Here is a 23,967-nt window from a genome sequence, read left to right as displayed (position 1 = left end):
TTATAACAGAAAAATATTTCTCTCTGCATTGCCTTCCAAAAATCTTGTCCCAACAGAATTCTGTAGTATCGCTGAGAGCTGGGAACAGCCTGATTTCAAGTTGAGTGTTTTCCTAAAACACTTTTAACTTGTTGATGACTTCATTTCTCATTCGGGAGGGAACATCTTGATGGCTGGATCTAGAGGTCTCTGGCTTTTTTAAGTGGCTGGTATTCAAGAATGCCACAGCTTGCCAGCAAGCTGAACTAGTGGCAGACTACAGGGCAAATCACACTGCCTACCCTACTGCTGAAACTGGCTGTTCATACTCTAGACCACTGAAGTGGCTAAATTGTTGCTTAGCATATTCCACAATTTAACATGCAAAGTATTTTGTCTTCTCACTTTGACAGTCAGAGTCTTACTTTTTAAGTAAGAGGATTAAAGGCATAACTGTGAACCATTTATTTCATTACATCTCTTTCATCATCATGAAGCTGCTTGGGGAAGGTGGATAAGAATTTCCCCTGTACGTCCTGGCAGCACTGACACAGGATGAAGAGTTTCCCAGTAATTCAGAGTGAATTCCGAGTGTAGAAGTTGAAACCAAGTTTTGTGCACTCAGATTCTGAGCAGCCCAGACAAGGAATTTCTGGAGCTGAGGCACTGTAGAGTGTCTTGGCAATGTGGTGCTTCCTCTTGCACAGAGTTTACTGGGGGAATGTTATGCAGCCTCTAATTAAAATTCACCAATGTGCAAATGTAGTTATGTCCTGTTTTGAGAGCTTTAGTTCAAAGTGAGATGTGTAGGCTTCAGGTGAGCTGCTGATCCCCTGCTGATAGTGAGATTCAATACTCTTGAGTGTGTCTTCTTACAGCATATCTGTGTTCTTTTCTCTTACTGTCCCAAAAGTATTTGGGTAGATCAAGTCTTATTGAAATGTCAGTCTGAAACATCTGGAAGCATTGAAATCAAATTGCTAATTGAATGTTTCTCTCTGGTCTTAATGTTGATCAAGTAAAACATTTCACACAATGTGAAAGTCTGAAAAGTGCACCTAATGCAGTGCACCTTTAGTGGCAAAGAATTTGATGTGACTGTCATGACTCATTCCGTGCTTTGGAAAGTTTTTTTTAAGAACAAAGATTATGTTTTTTCTAAGTAATTTTCTCATATGACAGGTGAGGAGTTAGGAATCTGTTTCAGTACTTACAAACCTGAGTACTTAAAACTCCACTGGGAACACGCAACACACCAGTTCACAGAATTTTCCTCTAATTTGACAATTAAGAACCCTGTTATCACTTTGAAATCTTTAGCATTTTCTATGCTAAACTGTTAATAAGTAAAACACTTAGACTAACAAATACATTTAGCTTAGTGAAATTTTCATGCATTTTTAGTCATCCACAAAACCAAAGAAGATTTGGTGTAGGTTTGCTTGCTGTTTGACTTCCCCACTTGTTGGGGTGCTGTGTCTGCTGAATTCTCAGTGCCCGGGAAAATAAGGCTTATGTGTGGTGATGTTGTCTGTGCCCATGTCCTTTTAATTCTCATTTTGCTGTTACTTTTGAATTCAAGCCCTTTTCAGACAATGTTAATGGAGGGGGGGTACAGAGGGGGAATAATGCCACAAATTGTTTCCCATAGGCTGTTTCCTATAAACTGGCATTATTGTTTTAATCAACAAGCAGTGTGGTAGAGGAGAAGCAGGGAAAGACAATAATATGAGATTTGATTGTCCTGAACAGCAGACAATCCACATGAAAGACTTAATATTTGAATTTGTTAATCATGGGAAAAGTTTCGGTAGGGTGGGAAAACAATTTTTACTAAAGACTGCAAGCCTGAGAGACAGACCCATTGAAAACCACACAATAGTAATTCCTCTGATTATGGAGGCAGAAGGAAGAATGAAATAGTTCCTTATTCCTAAGAAATGTAGAGAAGCTCTTCCTGTAAGGCATGCTTCCAGGCAGTTATTTCATCGTGTGAGCAGCTAATGATAAAAATGTCTGTTGCGTAGGATCTAACACATAAATGTGATTCTGTGTTGAAAGCTTCTGAAGCTGAATTGACATCACATTTGTTAATTTTCTCTTTATATACCAAGTGCCACAGTAGCCGTGGTTAGCAGGGAAATGAACATCTACAGACCAGAAGATTATAGTTGCCGAAGGATAAACTGGATTTGACTTCATTAGTGCACAAATGATAAGTTTGTGAGGAGTTATTATAGCATTAATCAACTTGATGGATTGGAAATATGACAGAACTGAAGCAGCGTGTAATATTAGTGCCTATTATTCTACAAATTATGTCTTCACCTACATTCATAAGGCAAGAGTCATTGCTGCACATTAAGGATGTTACACACTTTCTCCTCTTGTGGAGACATGTGACAACCCTTCAGTGATTCCTCCTCCTCTTCTCCCCAGCAGGGCTCTGGTCTCTCTCAGCTGCATGTTTCCATCTTGGAACTAATGGAAGGCAGCATGGGAGCTCGTGCTTGAATTTAGCTTGTATCTCATGAACCTGGACCTCTTATGTAGCAGTGTGTATTTAAACTTCTTGCTTCATCAGAAATAAATGTTTCATATTCTAGATGTCTTGGAATAGGGAGTATGAGTAGCAATTCTAAAGTATGGGACAGATAGTGAATGGGTATTTAATGATTTGATTTCCAGAGTATTGCACATGTATTTGTACTGCTGGTATGGCTGAACACGATCTGCATTCAGTTCTGAATGCATACTACAGAATTCGTTTATTTTCTAGGATATGGATTATAACATATGAATATTAATAGGAAACTGATAGTTCTAAAAGCCAGTCTGTATAGAAATAGTGAAATCAGTTACCTTTGATCTGCTTTGCATGCAAAGAACTGAAGACTGGTAAGGCTTCTGAGCATGTGTCTACCTTATCCAAACATGGTCAGAATTGTGACCTCTCTCTGGAGACTGTCAGGTGCCAAGTGCAGGGTGTATTATTCATTTTCTTAAAACTGCTGAAATTTGGAGTTTAAGGTGTACTCCACATAATGAAGGCTGAGATTGTAATTTGCTGCTTGTCCTTGTTTCACTTACTCGTCACAAACACATATTAGTGCACAGCTATACTGTGAATGAGTGAATGCAAGGGCTTTAAACTACCCTTGTCATTTCCTTTCTTCAAGTTGAGTGTCTGCTCTTGTGTACTAGGACTGGGGGATAAAGACTTGGTGTCATCACTAATAAAATTAGGGTCTGCAGATATGGTTCATGAAAATACGTATGTGTTAAGTGGATTGTGGAAGTAAGATTTAAGCTGAAAAGGGCAAAAAAGATACAAACAATCTTCTACTTGTATTTTAGTTTATAGTATGGATATGGCATGCCTTAGCAGCAGTTTTGGATTTGGTTTTGGATTCTGTGTGCCAAGAAGCTGGTGTGTATGTGATTATATCTCTTTATCATCCATGGCTGCATATAGCTTAGTGCTATATGCACTAAAATCAGACTGGAATTAGAGTCTGAATTTCTTGAAACGCACCTACCTCTGTTGTTGGAGAAGGAAAAGCTTGCTTGATTTTTGTGGTCCAGAAATATTTCAGCCATGTGCTTGTGTAAAAAAATAGGTGATTTCCAGTTTAGCCTGGAATCCAAGAATTGGTTTTAAATCTGACATTTCAGTCAGTAGAAGATCAGGCAAAAAGTTTCAGTAGGAATGGGTCATGCAGTTGAAGCTCTCTGTACCCTTTTGGGCATGTAAAAAGGATGTTTTCACTGTCTAGCTGGAGCATTTACAAGATCACTGTAACTTTGTCAGTTGCTTCTGTAAGTATCTCAGAGTCCAGAACTGGTAAGTTTGCTAAAATATAGTAATAACATTCTTAATTTCCTCATTCCATTTGCTCCTGCAAGACTTCAGTGGACTTGAAGAAATGTATATTAGATAAATTATTTTAAATGCTTAAGATTGTAGTACTGCAGACACTATCTTAGTTTCTTTTTATTTAAAGATGTAAATGTACTTCCTCAAGAATTTTTACTCCAGGGCAAAACTTTAATGGTGGGGTGTAAAACCAATAGCTGCTACAATAAAACATAAAACATTTTTTCATGACACTTAAATGTGATTAGTTGCTTTCTCATGCCCATACTAGTATCACTGTGATAGGCTCTATGCCTTAATGTTAGAGGCAGTGACCTTCACAAAATGTGTACAGTGTTTTAATCCTTACATTCTGTGTGACTTCCATAAAGTTAATACTTCATGAGTATCCAAAAGAAATGATAGTTAGAAAATCGTGCACTTTTTTAGTTTGAGTTCTAAAGGCAAAGATGCAAAGCCTTACTTAAGCCAGTGACATACTTATGCTTGATCCATGCATGCCTATTTATAGACATTATTGTTTTAAAAAATAATTTACATGATTAGTGCCTAAATTTTGTTCACAAATGGCTATTTTGGTAGAAAGCAAGGTTTGAACTGCTATTTAAAAACAGATTTTTAATCAGACATTAACAAGGTATGTAATGGATACAAAAAATGTGATGAACAGTTACCCTAATGCTACCATTAACAGTAAATTGGTACTGATTATTATTTTTGCCTTCCCTCACATTCAAATGGCGTATGATTGATTACACACAATGGTTCTCAACTGGAGGATGTGATTGTCTTTTATTTCCTTGCCTCATTTTTTTAACAACTGCTCAACTGTTTTGAGCTGATGATTCAGTTTGTTGAATGCGTATTGACATTCCCATTTGAGGGTTGAGCAGTGCATAACTTCAAGCAATAGGCAGCTCTGGTCATCCTGGTGGGCAGAGTTCTGACATGTCCTGGCTCTGTGGGTGTTACATAGGACCTTGAGGACAACTTTAAAAGGCAAAAAGCTTTTCCGTTTCCCCAAAGCATTCTTCACACTTTGTTTGGAGGTTTGTGCATCTCTTCCTGTGTCTTGTTCTGTTCTCTCCAGAAATTTTTGTTTAGTACCCTAATAAATAGTTGCTCTTGGGAGTTGCCAGAATTAGGATGGGAATGTATGCAAGGATATCTTAATGGTGGAGGGAAAATAGCTTCATCAGTTGCTTCAGAATTACAAGGCCACTCTGTAAAATAGCTTGAATTTTAGCTCTTCTCCCAACATTACATACTGGGACTTTTTTCTCAGTTGTCTCTCCCTGTGAGCAGGAGAGAAGTACAAGAGGAGAGAGTGTCAGTGGGACATTTTTAGGGCAGGTTAAATACTGCATCAGCACCTTTGCTGTCTAAATTCTTGCTCTGGGTAACATTTGTGTTCAGTTAGCATTTGCAAGCAAATTGGTATTCAGCTTGCTTAATTAATTTATTCTCTTTCCACAGCCGCAGAGCCTTGGCCTGAAAATGCTGCGTTGTACCAGCAACTGAAGGGTAGGTACACCGGTTTTGGCAATTAATAATTACTTTATTTTTAGAAAACACATTAAATATGCACTAAGATAATTAACTGCAAGGAAGCACAGAAACTGTTAAAATAATCTTTTGTGTTTTTTGTTTGGTCAGAGGTTTTAGTTATGCTTGCATCTGCCAATATAAACCAGCTATTCATGGCCTATAAGGTCCTTGGTTTATTATTGACTCATTATATTGGCTGCTGTAGCCAGTGTAAAATGATGTGGTTGCAGGCACAGTTGGCAGATTTACTGCACCAATAGCTGAGGCAGCAGATTTTTGAAGTCTTGTGGTAAAGTGGGCTCTCAGTAAAAAGGAACTGTTAAAATGTATAGGCTAGGATGGTTCACTCTCCCTTTAGCAGCTCTTCATATATCATCAGATCACATTATGGCCCCCATTTGGGGCTCAGCAGCCTGCTACAGTTGTCAGAAGACTGCAAAGTAATGAAGACTAATAGGTAGCAGCTCTAGTCTTCTAAGCATGGAATTTTTATTGCAGTGAACTTGTCATCTTTCTTTTGTGTGACAGACCTAGACACAGTGTGCAATATTAGCTGCAAGCTGCTTTTATAGGTTTCTGAATACTTTTACTTTTTAGCCAGAGGAGGTATGAAGATACGATTTTATTTAACTTTGATTAGAAGAAGAGTAATTGGCATAAAAGGCTTTTTTTTTTTTTTTCTTGTAGTGTTTTTTATTGAACATTGGTGATAATATATGATAAGTGCAATTGCATTTGCAGGAGAAAAATTCCTAGTATTTTTTTTACTGTTTTTTAATATTAATAGCATAGATTTTCTAGTCCAGCTGCATAATAATTATATATTTACTCCTTGTTTTATGCTTAAGAAATGCAACCCAGAATGGTTTACAGTTACAGGTCAGTTGCTAAATGGGCACTGTATTTTTGTAATTGTGTGGTTTATTTGTTTCTTCTTCTTTTTTTTTTTTTTTTCCTTTCCACAGAGGAACAAATTTTGCTTTCTGACAATGCATCTTCCCTTGCTGTTCAGGTAAAATACCATATTTTCTAAACTAAAGATGTTAATGCAGTTTTATTTTTTGAAGTATTATCTAGCTGACGTAACTATGTTTAGTGAAAAGATTAATTTAAGAATTATTTCTGCCAATTACTTCCTGCCTATGATTTGCTTTACATTGTTATTGAAGTGCCAGAGCCTAAAGGATTTTAGGGTTTTGAATGTATAGTGCTGCTCCTTGTATTCCTCTTTATGTTGGTCTCTGTACAGTATCTGCTTGCCTTCCTACTCTGGGAGCTGTGCATGGTTCATAACTTTTGTCACTTGCTATGCATGTTTGTCTCGTAGCATCTTGCATGATGTTTGCCAATCGTTTAATTCTCATAGCTAATATTTCCCCAAACTCAGGGCATATTTGCTTCATGCTGTGAGCATCACCTCTTTCTATGTCTCTGGTAGGTTTTTTTCGGTTTCATCATGTCTACAGTCTGGAGCTCCAATGTGGTTTTTAGAAATAGTCCATATAATTGACAAACTTGCACTTCTAATTGACTTAATAGCACCTCTGTGGCTGTGAAGTCCATGTAATCTCCATTAACCTGTTAGGTTCAGTAACCCCAAATCTCAAGGGGACGTTTTCCCCATTAGTAGTGAAGGCCTGGCTGTCAGAGTGGTGGGGAGCAGGATATCTGAAAGATTCTTGTCCTTCAAAGCAATTTTGTGGCTGCTTTGCTTAGCAGGGAGTTGCACTGTTCTCCTGCTTCTTGCTTTTTGTGTGTGGTCTAGCTCAGAGAAGCTTCAGCAAGCAGTCTTTGAGGACTGTCCAAAGAGGTCACATCTCATTTACCAAAAATAGGACACTTGGAGATGGTAACTAATGTTACTGGTAGAAAGGTTAGGATCATTTAGTCATGGTAGCTACTTCCAGGATCTCTTAACTTTTTTCCTTCCTGTCTGGCACTCTAGGAGATAGCTCTAAGTGTAAATTCGATCACAGCAAGAAGATAGTTTTGTCCTTTGCTGGAAAGAGGAATCATCTCTGATACACCTAAGAAATGGGACAGTGTTTATTTGTTTGAGTAGTATGTTTTATATTGTGCTTCACAGCAATAATTTTTTCTGTTGCTTACTTGATCTCAGTGTTCCTTTTTACCCCAGCAACGGTATTTTTGGGGGTTCTCATGAATTTTCTTCCTGTCTAGTGTTACACGTGTGCGTGGCTTGTATTTAAAACACAAATCCCCCTCCAAGACACCAACAAAATAACCCTAAAATTTCCTTTTCTAATGCATCATTTTTCTTTACTGTTTCTAGTACATTGTTATCCTACACATGTCACTTAGATGATAAATTAACTATAATATATTAAAAATCCTTGTTTTTCTTCAATATTCTCTAGCTGGATAGCTGATAGTAGCCATGACTATAAATATGGCTCTGGTCGATATCTGATCTTAAACTTTATAGAATAATTCTGTATTGGGGAATTGTATCAATTTTTAAGAATCTGTGTAACATGATTGTGATGGTGAAAGAATAACTATTCTTGGTGTCTTTGATCCATTTTGAAACGATACTAGGATATGTGGTGATCAGAGAGGTTTAAATACATCAGTGTGTTTTGCGTAAGAAGTTTGCTTTTTGTTTTGATGAGAGCTTGTTTGTCTGGGTTTTTTTGGTTTTTTTTTTAAGGGGGTGGTGGGAGTTGGGGGATGTGTGTCTTTCACAAAATTTGGGAATGCTGGATAGGAGGAGAAATAGGAGCTGCTACCTGGGACTTCTTTCTTACCACTGTCATTCTTTTTCCCTCTGTTATTGATTTGGGGCACATCAATATAACCAGGGCAGATACCTAGCTTGTTTGTGGCTGTTGAACTTCCATCTGGTGAAAACATCAGAAATTTGAGTCAAAAGAGCATGTGGAATCAGCTGTCAGATCTTTAAGGAGCATGGTTTAACAGCAAGACTGAATGTGCTGCAGCCAGTCTTTCAGGTATTTTGTAAAATCATCTTGTAGCACCTTTTTGTAAAGCTGTTCTCAGGTCTCAGAGGGACATACATGCTGATATGTATGCATAAAATAGCACATACAATCCAGTGCCGTAGTAATTAGAGTAAAACTTCACTGTTTTAAAGTTGCCCACCCTGCAACACAGATGGCATTTCACGTACTTCTTGTTAACGGAGCAGATCAAGCAGACAGCAGAGCAAGTTACTCTCGCTGCAGATGTAATTAATGAATACAGAGGGCTGCAGGTTGAATACAGGAAGTTGGTTGAGTCTTGCTGTTTTAATAATGATTGGACTTCTCACTGTGCAGTAAAATCTGGACTCTTAATAGCCACATGTCAGACGAGAGAAGGGAGGACAGAATCTTCTGGGAATTGCTGAGTAACTGTGCTGGTGCCTTTAGTAATTAAAAACCAACCAAACACAAAAATCCTTCTCGTCTTGTGGAACTTCTCTGTTGATTCTGGTAGGGTGGTTTATTTTATTTTGTTAGTTTGTTTTTAATTCCTCTTTTGCTCATTGTTTATTTTGGAAACAGACTTAGCAATTTCTTTGTTTTTTACTGGGTTCAGTTTCTTTGTATTTTCTGAAAATACAACATAACTTCTAGTATCAAGTGCATTATCTCTGGTACATATTTGTGTTTGTATTCCTTGTTTGTTAACTTGAAGTAGTGTATTATACAGCCAAGTCCACATGATGATCTTGGGCTACAAAGCCCTGGTATTGAATGAAATCTTTGTTTCATTTCAAATTAATTGAAATCAAGGGAAAATACTAATCAGTAATGATTATCCAGCTATTGAAAGGAGATTGTAATAGAATGAAGGCTCTGTTCTAGTGAGACACTCAGCCCTCTTCCCATCAATGCTAATGGAAACACACATCCTGGGTAACACGACTCATGGTTAAAACCATGATTTTATTGTACAAACCACATATTTATTGTACAGCTACCATTATACAGCATTCCTGCTTATCAGGCTTATCACAGTAAAAAAAGCCACCAAAACCAATACACAAATATATCTCAATAACAAAACAATGCCAAATCTTTGAGGAGGGAAAAATGGAGTTTGAAGTAGATTAAAACTGAATTACTGTAGGAGAGTAAGCATATTTCAGTCTGAAGCAGAGGGCCTGTCCAGGCTCTTGTCTCCTTATTGGTGCCTGGTGCAGGTAAAGCCATTTTGTTTAGTGCCGTGGTGCAAATAGTGTGGCCAGGTAGGAGGGAGGGGGTTAATACAGCTGCACTCTGCCAGGCCTCTTGCCTCAAATGGCAGCTCAAAGCATCTCTTGCACTGTTCTGACTTGTCAGGAAGAGGAATGTGGATGTTGAGACTGCCTCTTTTATTACAGGTTCTTCTGGAATCTTTATGCAGTTAGTCTCATAGTCTTGCTCAAAAGGCTGTCTAAAATGTTCAGAATTCTGGGAATTCTGACAGCCATCGTGAGGTTAGAGAGCCTGCAGCTCATTTTGTTAAGATATGTATTAATTGCTTATTCAGTCCATGTCCTTGCAAGTGGTCTTAACATATTCTAGGGAAGTGCTTTTAGAATTGTCTCTTCTTAGCCCTGAATGACAGAAGGAAGTTTGGGCAATTTAAAATTGTGTTACACTGAACAATTTCTTATTTATTTCAACAAGTAATCAAATAAATGTGTAAATCATACATGATTAATTGCCCTTGACAGATTTGTGATTTTTTTTCTCTGTGTCTGTGTGTGCATGAATTGTGGTTTGGTTTTTCCTCTAGACAAAACATTAACAGAAATTTGAACTTGTTGCTGAGTCCTAAACAAAAGCTTGGTACTGAAATGAAAATCTGCCAATCCCTTTATTTTAAAGAGAATAAAAGCTGGAATTCTTCATGATGAGAAATGTAGTATCAACGTAATCAATCTAGCAGCATTGTGTTGTTGCTGAAAACATGCTTAAATCCCAAGCTATACAGGTACTGTTTGTGAGTGAAACATCTTTCATATAGGTCTAAGATGAAATTACCTCTGAATGAATAGAATCTTCATTTATCTTCAAAACCTCTGTGCTACCAGTGAATCTACTCTTTCTACATTCTACAACAAGAATTACATTATACCATTAGAGCAGTGCCATGATGCAGTATAAAATAGATTGTTTTGGAGAATGAACGTGGCTTTGCTATAAATTACATTCACAGGTACAGAGGAATTTGTTATTTTGTTTAAAATAGTCACAAATATAATTAAGATCTTAATTTATGTTAAACTACACATGTGGCCATTACCATAACTGGATTAGGAATTTAATCTGTCACTCAAGCAATGATACTGAACAGTTTTCATTTATAACTGTAGACACGCTATTTCAGTTACAGGGACTGCAGCTGTTTGATATGAAAACTGAATTATTCTGTAGATTTGTTCATGGGTTTTAATTTTAAAATGTGTTCCTGCAATAAAGTGGAGAATAACTCTTTAGTTGTCATCACATACTGTCCATTGTATGCTCATGAAATAGCACAAAAATGAAAACAGAAAATCCATTTCACTCTTTCTTCCTAACAGTATGTTGTGTGAGTGCCTTTAGAAGTGCTGCTGAATAAGAGATGGCTTGGAATGGCTTGTTCTTTATTAAAAACTAATCATGAATGTATCTTCTTCAAATGAAGCTTGGACTGTGCCATCTGAAAGTAGTGTTCCTTATGTGGCGACGTAAATTGTGAACTATTTGAGTCTTGGCATAAGTAATTTCATTCTTGCCTCTGATCTCAGAAACTGCAATCTGGATATGATTTACTTCAAGTTGTAACTCATTTTTAATGAGTGTATGTGTTTGCTTATATGTGTTTTTCTGGGAGGAAACTGTAGGGGAAGAGGAGAGCATTGTGATGGAGCTCTGACAGGGTGATTTACTGCCCAGTACGTGTTGTGTGTCCAACTGATGGTGTCCTTAGCTAGGCAGGGCAAAGAGGAAGGGAGAGCAAGAGTGAAAATCACACCTAAACCAATTAACTCTAGGAATAAATAAAAAACTCCTGCCTCCCTCCTTCTATGCCTTCCCACTGTATTTCATGTACAGTCACTTTCCATACTTGTCATCAGAGGAAGACACAATGGCACCCCTTTCTTGCATTGTTCCGAGGGTGGCAGAAGTGGAGATGAGAATGTTAGTCAAGAATGTCAGTCATGTGAGGAGGAAGGGAAGGGTGGGGTGAGTTGTCCTGTGTCTGACTGTGGTGTTTGGGCTCTGGGCTTTTGAACTATGCCAAATCAGTACAAAGGTGATTGCTCTGATATTTTTTTTAGATAATTGAAGTCCAATATCCTGCTTATATTTTGAATTTTAAATTCTGTGGGCTATGAGAAGAAGCAAAGCTTACATGGATTGGGTTCTTTAAGCAATGCTGTTGTAAATATACTCCATAATTCTGGCAGGAGGTGTCACCTGCCATGATTGAAATGAATGATAGGCATAAGATACTTGATTAATTTTGTAAAAGTGTCACCTCAAAGCTTCCTATCAGCCCTGTTCACATAGTTACCAATACCTCATTCTCTCATAGCAAAAATATGAACATGCTTGTTCCGCCTGATTTTGAAAACAGAGAGGCTCATGCTGTTCTCTGTGAGTATAAGGCAGTGCAATACAAACCATAGTCCTGTGTGGATCATATGCAGTGGGGCAGGAAAGGCACTGAGAGACTTTTACATACTTTCTTCAATTGGTTCTCTACAGCTCTTTCTTCCCTACTCTATAATGGTAAATATTGGGAGGGTAGGGAAGGACAGACATTATTCATCTGGTTGCATCTTTTTGCCTCCCTCTTATCCCTTTCTCCTTGTAGATGTGCAGAAACCTTCCACCTCTGTCTACAGCAAAGTCTTCCATTAAAAGCAAGGTGCACAGGGGCAGTAGCAGCACCATAGACGCCATGGTTTCAGTCTGGAAAAAGAGAGGTATCATTGCTAAAAATGTATTTTTCACATTTCTTCCTTCCCTTTATGTGTGTTAGGTAATGCTACAGTTAGAGAGGCTGGAAGAATGTGAGAGAGGAGACTGTTAGACTGCAGGAAAGGGGCAGAGAGCATGTGTGGGAGAGAAGCTGACAGACTCTATTAAGCCAAATCTTTATTTTTTAATGCCCTTATCTGTTTCTTACATTAACCTCATCCAAAGAATGGACACACTTTGTTCCTCTGGTGCTGGAGGAGATCCAGGTTGAGGCCTATAGTGTCATCCTCTTCGTTCTTTGATATTACACTTTTTTTTCCAGAGAAGAAGGGAGCTGGAAATTTAATGCTGTTACTTGGAACTGTAGGCATCTTTGTGAGGTAGGACAGGCTGTGCTCAGTTAAATGTCTTGTTTCTAGTTTCGCTGTTACTGTCTTGCTTGCTGTTTTCCAGTGAATTTTCACAAGGGTGACATTAACTAGCTTGTGTTACTTGGAATTCAGTTTGCCTCTTTCAGTCCTTTTTTACATTGATCAGCCAAATTTATGATGTTAGCATAATCTCTGGTATACTAGAGTAAGACTGGGCCCTTGATCTTTCAGATTGCTCAGCTTCTGATGCTGTGTCTTTGAAGGGGTGTTGATATCTTCATAAATCTCAGCAAAACTGCACTGGGGTGGTTTCAGCCTTCAATCTCTTGCCCAAAAGCACTCGGAGGAGCTGAGCACACTCCCATTTGCTCACAGAAAAAGATTTCTCTCTCAAGAAAAGCAAGGATAACTTGCCTGCTCAAACTGTGTATGTGAGGTACCCAAAGGGAAACAAGATGTTCTGAGCTGAAGTAATCAGTGTTCCATGGCATCTTTTATCAGAGTTGGAAGCCATGGTGGTCTCATACCATCTGCACACCAAATGTGCTGGTTCTTGACATTCTGCATGAGTGGTCAAAAAGGGAACAAATCCTCCCTTGATCACTGGGCTAAAGCATGTAATGAGATAAAGACTCAGAGAAATTGCTGCTTTGTCCTATATTTTTTCTCTAGGATTTCTTTGATCTGCTCCAGTTTCAACTATTTTGGTAATAGTTCATGCCACTTACTGTCTCACATCAGTTATTGTCTAATATCTAGCATACCTACTTGAATGCGTCAGAAGAAAATGTTAAGATTTTCTGGCAGTGGATATTTATAGGAATGCATTGGTCACAATCCTTGTCCATGTTTTTTTCTAAAAGAAACTCTAATTTCCATAAATATGGAATGCATTCACTGTGCTTGGAAAGTCAAAACCACCTGTCTTATTAATGCTAATAATTTCCAAAGCCTGTCAGTTGCATCAATGAAGCAATGTAAGTACTCATAGTAATGCAAATTGCAAGGTTTATTTCTTAGGCTGAGCCTTTCTAATCTGGGATGGTACTGTATTCTTTTACTGATTGACAGGAATTTTTTAGTTAACTTGAAGGGTGTCCAGTGGACCATTAGTTTAAGCTGAAGCAAGAAGTAGGTACTGCCCTACTTCTAGTTAATTAGTTAAGCAGTGTAGATTCAATAAGGAATGCTGAAGGGGGTTGCTGGAAGAAGCCTTGTAAAGCTGTTGAAGGGGAAGCTCCAGTAGTCAGTGGTCACTGTTTCAGAATCTTGCAGGAAGACTGATGTGGTAAATTCAGTACTAGATGAGTTTATCCAGTTCTAAGCCTGAATCATTCTTCTCAGTGTCAGTCCTGGTCTCCCATTTAATAAAGCATTCATTAGAACTGAAGATGAATATTCCAAGGAAGTTTTCTCAGGTATATGATTTGGTGTTTACTTTAAAGTCTTCCTAATTTTTTTTTTTTTTTTTTTTTTAATTTTGATTTTTTTAACTGGGGGTAGACTAAATGATTTCTAACATTACTAGAATCTGTGGTAAGAGTAGCAAACATGTTTATGTAGTTAATATTTATTTCCACAGTAGAGCTCAAATCTAATTTATCCTTCTCTCTCCTCTTCACAAAGTTCAAAAAGGCACATGAACAGTTTATTTGCATTTTTGAAATTACAAAATATCAGCGTATTCTCAGTCCTCTTTGTACTAGGCCAGAGACTGAGGTGGAATTTCCCCTCCAGTGTAAAAAGAGCTGATATTCCTTGGAGGATGATTATTGAAGAGAGAGAAAGTCAGATGAAAACTAGTGTAAACTCTAAACTGAAAAAATTTTCAGTCACAAACTATTTTTTGTGGAAGCCTTGTGCTACATAGGAGCCTATGTACAATACAGTATACAGAGGGCAGGAATCTGAAGCAACTTGTGTGACCCAAGTGTTCTGTGCAAGCATGTCTCATTTTTGATATGCTGATATGAAAAAGTAAAAATAGTTCTCTGATTCACCTCCTGTTACTTATATGTGTCTCTGCACTTGCAACCTTTTAATTTATTCATGTGTTGCCCTAACTGCAGTGCAATTCGGACTTTCTTCTAAACTTGCAGCCTGAATAGTACACGGCAGTTACAAAATTCATTTCTGCAGAATTGCAGAGTTAATTTAGTGCCTTACCATGAAAGAATTAATTCAGTAAGCCTGGATCAGTGATGAAATTCTTTGGAGCTGTTGTTCGGTGCCATCTGTTCCACTGCAGCACAATACTGTTGGGAATATGGTGTTAGCTACTGGTAGAGCTTTCAGAAGAATGAAGGCTGTGTACCAATTGAGTTGGTGCATATTTTTGGTGTCCAGCAGTGGCGTAGGAGCATGTATGTGATACAAACCAAAGCCTGCGTTGTCTCTTAACTGTTTCTGAAGAAGTTGTATATGAAGCTCCAGTTTGGGTGGAAGACATGATACATGTAACAGCAGCTGGAGCAGCATGGACATTGCCAGGTCCTGCAGAGCCAGCAGGCAAAGGAAGAGATCTAGGACTGAGACAGACCAATGCCTTAAATTACTTAAATTACTGAAGAATTAGTCCTTCAGGTATTCTTACTGTTTGCATGGAGTTTGTGGTACCAAGGTAGCAAGATACTCAATTTTTGATGTATTCTGATGGGACCACAGACTTGGTAAGTGATGGGCTGTTAAACGTGGCCAGTGCCTTTATATTTTCTTTGTGATGACTGCATCCTTAAGCAGTAGTAGAGGTTCTGTTTAGGATGAAACACTCTGAGATTAATAGTGCAGGACCTGAATTATTTGGCTGATACTGATCATGACTACTAACTACCCTCTCCTTATGTGTCTGTGTCTCTGTCCGTATGTGTATGTATAGTAATATGTTCCCTAGCAGAGCTTTTAGTTAGTTAGGCTTAGTCAAAAGATGTAGAAATCCATGTTTCTGATGTATTTTGTAGAGCCATCACAATTCTGAGGTGGGCTCTTTTCACCTGTAATGAATGTCTTGTGTAGCAGTTTGTGACTATCATTTCTTTCTTTAACTTGAGATTTGCATTTGAGTCAGTTCATCTAAACGTGCAAGAAGCAAATAACATAATGGACTGTGCAATTCTTCAGTTTGGTGGGAAAAAGACCAAAGTTTTTGGCTTTTTTTCCCCTGGATTGGTTTACAGTTTGGATATAAAAGCCTTGAAGAGCACAGGTGAGAGGAGCTTCTTTGGGTTATTTTTTGCTTCCTTGATACTATAGAAACCACAGAATTAGGAACAGAGCTGATGACAGAGTTAGATCACTACTTAAGGTTTCACCTGGTGCAGAGATGAGCAAATATTAAGGTTAAGGTTTAGGTTGTTTTCATGTGTGTGATTAGAGTCCGAGCAGCTAAAGCTGTGAGAGTGTGTTTTACTGCCAGATCCTGCAGTCGGAAGAGCAGGGAGGACGCTTGTGTAGAAAATGCTGTGTTACAGCAGCATTTTTCTTCATGGTGGGAGTCTTATACAATGTGACTTGAGGTACAAAAGGCCTAGAGCAATAAATGGGCAATAGAATAATTTTGGAATATGGAATTGTGACCTGTCTTAATTGCAGAGATAAAAATGAAAGACAGGACAGAGCTGAGTTGTGAGAGTCTCTAGAGATTAAGAGATTTTTTATTTGCCATGCTCTGTCCAAACTGCAAATATTTTTCTTGACATTTTGGAATTTCAACAGAAACAGCCTACGGATTTTGTGGTAGGGGCAGGTGCTGGCAGAAATTGTTATCCTTCTGAGAAAGCTTTGAATCTAAGAGCACAGATAGAAGGAAACAGTAAATTGATCACTTATGGTCTCCATGAATCCCATAAACTAAAAATTTGTCCCAAACCAGACTTGTGCTTTGACAGCATCAATGAGCAACATTTCTGGCAGCTATTGTAATTATAATGTGGGAAGGTGCCATATGTGTTTGCCATGTTACACAACATTACCTTGACTAGCCAGCTTTAGCCCGGAGAAATGAGTACTGTGGTTTTCAAAAGGGGCAAAATGTCACTCAGTCCTTTATAGACACAGCACTAATTGTGTCTGTCAGATATTGCTTCTTTGCCTGTCTTGAAAAAACAGCAAAAATAGATGAAACTGCATTAGAAGAATTCCAGTCAGTGTTTGAATGATAAACAGTTGTCTAATAAAGTTAAAATGCCTTTTTTTTTTTTTTCTTCTTCTTTCTTCCTAAAAACAATATGCAAGGAACTATACTTCATAAGTGTGTGCAAGGAACCATCTAACACAGTCAAATGTATTGAGAACACCACATTTGTTTGCCACTGTATTAATGCTTTTCAACTGCGACTCTTTGTTTCCAGGCCTTTCTGCAAATGTGCAATCTGCCAATCCGGGTGATTTGCAGGGCAAATGCCGAGTACATGTCCCCATCTGGTAAGTGTGGCCTTCATTTAGATTACTGTGTTATACCTCCATTTTGATACCATGGCAACTCTGCCTTGTCTTGCTGATAACAGTCGGGCAGTGCTACTGTGTGTGGCTTGCCTTTCCCCCTCCTCTGCAGTTTCTCCTCTGCAAACAATCAAAACAGTGAAATACAAAGTAACACTGGCACAGTGTTCAGACAGCTCAGTGCCTGGTGGAAACCTCTCAAATGTCCTAAAACAGAAAGACATATGTGTCCAAAAGTGGCTTTATTCTGCATCCAGGGAATATTCCTGGACATGCCATTATATTTTCCTATTGCTGGAATGAAACAATATTGGAGAAAGGTTCTCTTTTTACTCTGTCTGGGAGTTGATTGCCAGGATACAAGAGACCAAAGAGTGCATTGTCACTATTAAAGGTGAGAGATGATTTTAAATCTTCCTCGGATCCATGAGACTGTCTGGGAAAAATCCAAACCCACCACCAAGAAGTTAAGCACTAGAAAGGTACACAGCCTGTTTTTGTTGGAAGTGACTGCCTAAAAATGCCCAGATGCCAGCTTCAGAATATTGCCTAAGAATCAGAGAGAATTATAGCATGCTGGGTGCCAAAGTCCGGCATCCTCACACTCTGTCCCAGATTTTTGCTGTGTGAGGAGGTCCATATTTACTGATTCCCTGGCTCTGGCTGTTGACTGCCGTATGGAAGGGCCTGGCAGTCAGTATACATCTGCCAGCTGTATGGATTCTACTGCTTGTACTGGTATTTTTGGTTCAAGCAGTGAAATGAGGCTATTTAAAAAATACCCCAAACCAACAGTTGCTTGATAGGAGTGAAAACCCAGCAAAATATGAAGGTATATGAATTATCTGTTAGTAAGTAGAGCTGAATCCAGGCATACAGGAACATCTTGCATGTGCAGAACAGGACTGGTGACAGTTACATGCTGTGGCTCTTCTGCCACTCACACCTCATGCCCACACTTGCTGGCATCTAATGTAATTTAGGCCTGAACACTTCCTTCTTCTTCTAAGAATAAGGAGCACAGGAGGGAAAATGATAGCGCTTCAATTTTAAATGTAGGCAGAATTACATGTATACTTTTTGCCCTTACTCCTGGAGTCCTTTACTGGTTTTACTCACTTTTACTCACTTATCTATCTCATTTCCTTTCCTTATATTGGTTTAATGATAATTCTCTTCTCTCTTCCCTATCACCCTCTGTCTCATTACTATAAAACATTTCTCCTTTTACAGGGAAAGTACCCTTTATTCATGTGGGAAATCAAGTGGTATCTGAACTTGGGCCCATAGTCCAGTTTGTAAAAGCCAAGGTAATTAATTTCATTAATTAGTGAATGTTAATCCTGCTTAGCATTGCTCTGATTTTGTGTGCTTTTCTGGAATGTTACTGAATTTATTAAAACAATAGTAAAAACAATGAATTTAGTGCTGGTTTAAAAGAAAGATATCGTGGAACAGGAATTTGTGAGGTGGAAATGTTTTTCTTTATCATTTCCTCAAATCTACAAGTAAATTCTATGCAGGATAGCTGCATATCAGTGCCAATTTCTGAGACTGTTTTTCTACATGCTTTGTCTCTGGGCCTCAGAGGTCTTAAAACCCAGAACTGATTGTTTTAAATCCTGGAATGTTCCATTCAAATTTGCCCTTACTCTCCCACTCTGGCCCCCTTGCTCTCCCATCTGTTTAAAAAAATGCCATGTTTTAACTGGGAAGTTGAATCTGTATCACAAATGTAAATTTGTATTTACTTCTTGCCATAGGGATACACTGACCAGGAGGTTGTATACTTCAAAGTCAGTTCATCTATAACTGATAATAGTCTAAATTTCTTGTAGATTAGTTTAGATTTCTTACAGATTAGATTAGTTACATTGTGATGATTTGGTTTTAATTGTAAAGGATACTGTATCTAAAAATTTCATACAAATTTATTATTGAACTATGTAAGAGATTAGAATCTGAGCCAAAGCTCATTGATGTTAAAGGTCCTTGGGTCATATGTTGCTGAATACTCCAATACTCGTTCTTACATGTGTGTCTTTTTTCTTTTCCCCATTAGGGCCATTCTCTCAGTGATGGATTGGATGAAGTCCAAAAAGCTGAGATGAAAGCCTACATGGAATTGGTCAATAATATGCTCTTGACAGCAGAGGTACAGCAAACCTTAGTAACTCCACACACTTACATAAGTGACTGTAGGCAAGAAAGCTTTAGGATTTTTCCCTGTAGTGGAAATAGTGCTGTTCTCAGATTAGGTCATCAGCTTTTGAGGTGAAAGGAGACAGGAATAAATTCTCCTACACTGTGGGTTGCTTGCTGACCTGTTCCTGTAGCCACGTGTGATTCCCCTCACCTATGTCAAGTGTAGAAGTAACTGCCAGGAAGTGCCAGTGGTGGTTGGGGTCCTATGGCACGTCCCAGCTGGCCAGGCACCCTGCTCTCACTGTCCCCATGTGCATGCCGTGCATGGGGGAGCCTGGGATCCTCTGTGCTGCCTGTCTGTGGCCAGTGCAGGTTACTCAGTCCTGGTGGGAGCAGTGTTGGAAGCGCTGGGAGATGCAGGTGACTGAGGAGCTGAGGGCTGGTCACCTGTGCCTTGAGTTGGGTGTGGTGTGGGCAACAGGAGCAGGCTTTTGGTCTAAGCTTAGTTTTGGTGCTGGTGAAGCAAGGACTAGCAAATGGGCTTTTGCCTTCCAGTTTTAATTTCTTTTGTACATCAAAGGTCTAGGAGAAGAAATGAAATGGAAATTTGAATCTAATTTAGAAAAGAAAATTCTACTAGTGAAAAATAATTGTTTCTGTATTCTCCTTTATTAGGAAGTTTTAGTAAGTGTTCTTTCTTTTCCTAGCTCTATCTCCAGTGGTGTGATGATGTTACAGTAGAGGAGGTGAGTGGTTCCACAGCATTTATCTTAATTAAAATTTAATGAGAAAACACTTTTGCTCACAACTGCAAGTCCCTACTCATAAATGAAACATGGGGGTTTATACCATTAATGATAAAGTCTTTCCACTTTAATTTCATTGCATACACATTTTAGGGAGGCCGTGTTACTGGAGGGAGCCGATTGCAGAATAGATACAGGTTTTCTTTATGCTTCTGAAAGAATAGTTTTAAATAGTTATGCTTCAGACAGTAGATTCTGTGCAAATAGTTACAGCATACACAACTGCTTTTCTCTTCTACAGCTCCTTTTCTGAGAGAAATATTTAAATACTATCTGTTTTGTTCAAGAGGTATGTGTATTTTCTTGTAATATAATGCAGTACCTTTCTGTTTTTCAAAAAAGATTACTCACCCAAGGTATGGCTCTCCTTATCCGTGGCCTCTTAACCGCATTTTGTCCTATCAGAAGCAGTGGGAGGTTAGGCGAAAGATGAAAGCCATTGGATGGGCTGGAAAGACACTAGAACAGGTAAGTGTGAAAAGTGAACCTTATTTCTTTACCCTGATTTCCTTTTGATTTGTTTTCTTTTATTTTTTTTTTTTTAATAGGCAGTGGAGAGTAGCATGTTCCTGAAACAGATGTAGTGAAATGTATATTCTGTACTTTAAACATCATCATGAGTCAGGTTTGCCTTCAGCAGCAATAAATCATAAACTATGTGCTGCCCAATGGGGTGGGAGGAAGGATATTTTGCCATGAGTGTACAACTCTGTCAGTGTTAGTTTAGACCATAGCCCTGAAAATAGGTTGTAAGTTCTGTGCCCTGCTTCCTGTATGATGCTGACAGGCACTCTTTGTGGGATTGTGGCAGGTGGTGAGGTTTAAGTCAGTACCTTTCATTAAACTCAGTTGTAAATGTTAAGGGAAGCACTTAATCAGAATTGCCTTGCATCAAATGTTAAATTAAGTAACACTTTGCTACCTGCCTGCTGTGTAGGTTTGGCTGACTTTAACAGCTTTTGATATTCCAGCATGTTGCATTCTTGTTCCCACTGTGGGTGCAAACAGAATAAAGTTATTTCTTGCAATGGTGTCACTTCCTGACAATATGGATCTTTCTTTCTTGTGTGTTTTGATAGGTGCTTGAAGATGTAGATCAGTGCTGTCAGGCTCTCTCCCAGAGATTAGGAACACAACCATATTTCTTCAATAAACAGTAAGTTACTCTTTATTGAAATACTGCATCCAGAAATATGAGATATAGGTATATACCCACATACATACGAATGTAGTTATATAAAACCCCTATTTTATTTTAATGCTGTGTGATTAGTTGCAAAAATACAAATGTGTGACTGGAATCTAAACTTGAAATTTCAGAAATAAGTTTTTTAAAAAGGTTTTAAAGGAAAAGCTTTTGTAAGTTTGTTGTATATATGATTTTGTTTTACTCCTGGTTGTCTTCTCTAGAGATTCTACCACAACTTATGTAGGCTAAAAATGTACACTTTGATATAGTTAGTTTCTTATTAAAAATTATACATTTAAAGCTTTACCTGTATTTCTTGGGCAACATTCTTTGCTAGAGGACTGGATGTATGTTGTGCCAACCTGATCAGGACAGCTTATCATTAACACCAGAAGCAGTTCTGAATGAACTGAATTAGAATGAGGGTGCATGTGAGTTCTAACAACTGGGGGAGAAGCTAGCTGGTCCCCAAAGAACCAAATGCAAAGTGAAAACCAAGATTCACATTGCCAGGAGAGAAAAAAGAAATTACCTGACCTCCAGGGAATGCCCTCTGCTCTCACCAATTTCTTTCAATTGCAATATGCTCTTTTAATTTTTTTTTCCCTCTCCAATAATTCACTATTTTTGAAATGTTACAGACTTAAATAACATCACATTAGCTTCCTCTTGTCTCCTGTGCATAGATCAGTCTAGAAATGCTCAGGTCTGGATTTCAGTTTACTACATTTGAACAGGGAGATGTCTCCAAATGGCAGTATTTGGTTACTTTTCTGCATTGTGTCTTTGCCCCTTAATCTGTTCCAAGCGAGACTAGTTGGGTAGTGTTAATTCAGGGGATACAGAAATATGCCTTATAGAAGACGATTTCTCCTACGATTATTAAACATAGTATCTCTTAAATTTTCTTTCTGTATTTCTAAAGAATTGTAACTTGAGAAATTTGTGTTGTTGGTTGTTAACCAGGCTTTTTGTGGTAGTTTAAATCTTTAAATTTTTTAGCTGTCTGAAATATTACTAATGAAGTATGTATTTTTAGTTCAGTAGTTTTCAGTCTGTGACTTCTGTGAGTCTTTGAGAGGTGAATAAGAAAAGCAGCCTGTTTCTGACAGATTCAAGTTTGTTATGCAGGGGTCTATATCTCCACTGGAGAGTGCTTAGTGATCCACAAAAATAAAAAGGTGGAAATTTAATCAGTTAGGAAAACTTCATGCTGCATATACTGAACATTAGTAAAGGAGGACTCTGAAGTTATTAATGCATTTGGAAAAAAAAAATTATTTTTACATGGACTGCTTATATACATGGACTGCTTTAAGGTCCAAGGTGACAATTCAGAAGGGTCATACCTAAAACATTTCCAAAATACCTGTTTTCTCAGAAAAGAGATGTTTCCAGCTGCTGCCACCGTGGAACTCCCTTTCTTGTTGGTCGAATAGTTCCGGATTGTTGCAGAACACAAAAAAAAAGAATGGGAGTCATAAGCTTCTGCTGGTCTCCCTTTTTTTTTCCCCTTGGAATATAATAGTAGGATTTTTTTAATACACATCTGCAGAAGAAAAAGAAGAGCCACAAAACACCTGATAAGCATTTGCCCTTGTTACAGGACTAAAAGGTGGAGCATGGCTTGAAACTAGATCAGTAAGTCTGTCTGATCTAAGAGATGTTATTTCCACATTTCCAAGCTCCCTAAGGCAAGGAAAATGCCATCCTGAGAACAAGCAGGTTTCTTAATATACCCTATACACAGATTTCATACATTTGATTTAGCCTTGCTTGATTTCATCCCAATTCTTAGGCTGCATGGTTATATAAAGCTTACTCAGAACGGCATGGTTTTTCTTGGTCAGGACTTGTCTCCCAAAATACCTGTTCTTTTTTATTTATTTATTTATTTATTTTTTTACAGACCAACTGAATTAGATGCTCTGGTGTTTGGACATCTGTTCACAATCCTTACTACTCAACTAATCACTGATGAACTCTCTGAAAAAGTGAAGAACTACAGTAATCTTACAGCGTTTTGTCGGCGAATAGAGCAGCAGTACTTTGAGGGTCATGACAAAGACAGCTGTACAGTTTCAGCCCAATCTTCCAAGAGATCATCCTTGCTCAAATAAGCACGGTGCTTAGGGTGGGTCACATTTCAGTTTTGGGTTTATCTTTGTTAAATAAATTGATTTTGGGAATGGAATGGCATTTTGAAGCTGCCAAATTGTTCTGGAGTAAGAAAAAAATGTTAGCTACAGTATTTGTGTTGTAGAATATTATGTACAGATTTAAGTTGAAACGTCTGTATGAATGTTTCCATTTTATTAGCCTGTATGCCACTTACTGTAAAGTGACCTTGGAAAAATATTGTATCTATTTAAAAAAAAATAAAACACTGAAGTTGATCTCTGATCTTTCTAAATGCCTTTTTTACTAAATTTAGTGTCTGTGTAGCTCATGAGTGGGATCCTTTTGGCAGGACACTTGGAAGAAAATTGTAAACTAGTTAGAATTAGTAGGCTGGGAGTGAAAGTATGCATTAGAGATCTTAAAATTTGTCTGCCTCAGCTAAAACTTATTTAGAAATCGGGTGAAAAAAATGTCTTGGACCTCTGTAGCACACAACTCATGTGATCTTATTCAGTCAGTTCCTATTTTTGTGTCAAAGTTGCTTCTGGCTGTCAGTCCATCTTGTGTGTGT

General features: G+C 38.1%; 1 protein-coding gene across 1 annotated transcript in view; it reads left to right on the top strand.

Annotated features, from left to right (window-relative positions):
* Positions 1-23,678, top strand: part of MTX2 (metaxin 2) — a 31,281-nt gene extending 7,603 nt beyond the window's left edge. Inside the window, exons 2-10 of the mRNA XM_015635189.2 lie at positions 5,333-5,380; positions 6,370-6,416; positions 17,045-17,117; positions 18,369-18,445; positions 19,198-19,290; positions 19,988-20,026; positions 20,429-20,554; positions 21,166-21,242; positions 23,185-23,678. Coding sequence (XP_015490675.1) covers positions 5,333-5,380; positions 6,370-6,416; positions 17,045-17,117; positions 18,369-18,445; positions 19,198-19,290; positions 19,988-20,026; positions 20,429-20,554; positions 21,166-21,242; positions 23,185-23,395 — 791 coding nt within the window. The 3' untranslated portion in view covers positions 23,396-23,678. The remainder of the gene's footprint in view (positions 1-5,332; positions 5,381-6,369; positions 6,417-17,044; positions 17,118-18,368; positions 18,446-19,197; positions 19,291-19,987; positions 20,027-20,428; positions 20,555-21,165; positions 21,243-23,184) is intronic.
* The last annotated feature ends 289 nt before the right edge of the window (positions 23,679-23,967 follow it).

The sequence above is a fragment of the Parus major genome, chromosome 7 (genome assembly GCF_001522545.3).
Source record: "Parus major isolate Abel chromosome 7, Parus_major1.1, whole genome shotgun sequence".
In the NCBI taxonomy this organism is placed as follows: domain Eukaryota; kingdom Metazoa; phylum Chordata; class Aves; order Passeriformes; family Paridae; genus Parus; species Parus major.
This window is presented reverse-complemented; position numbering and strand designations above follow the sequence as displayed.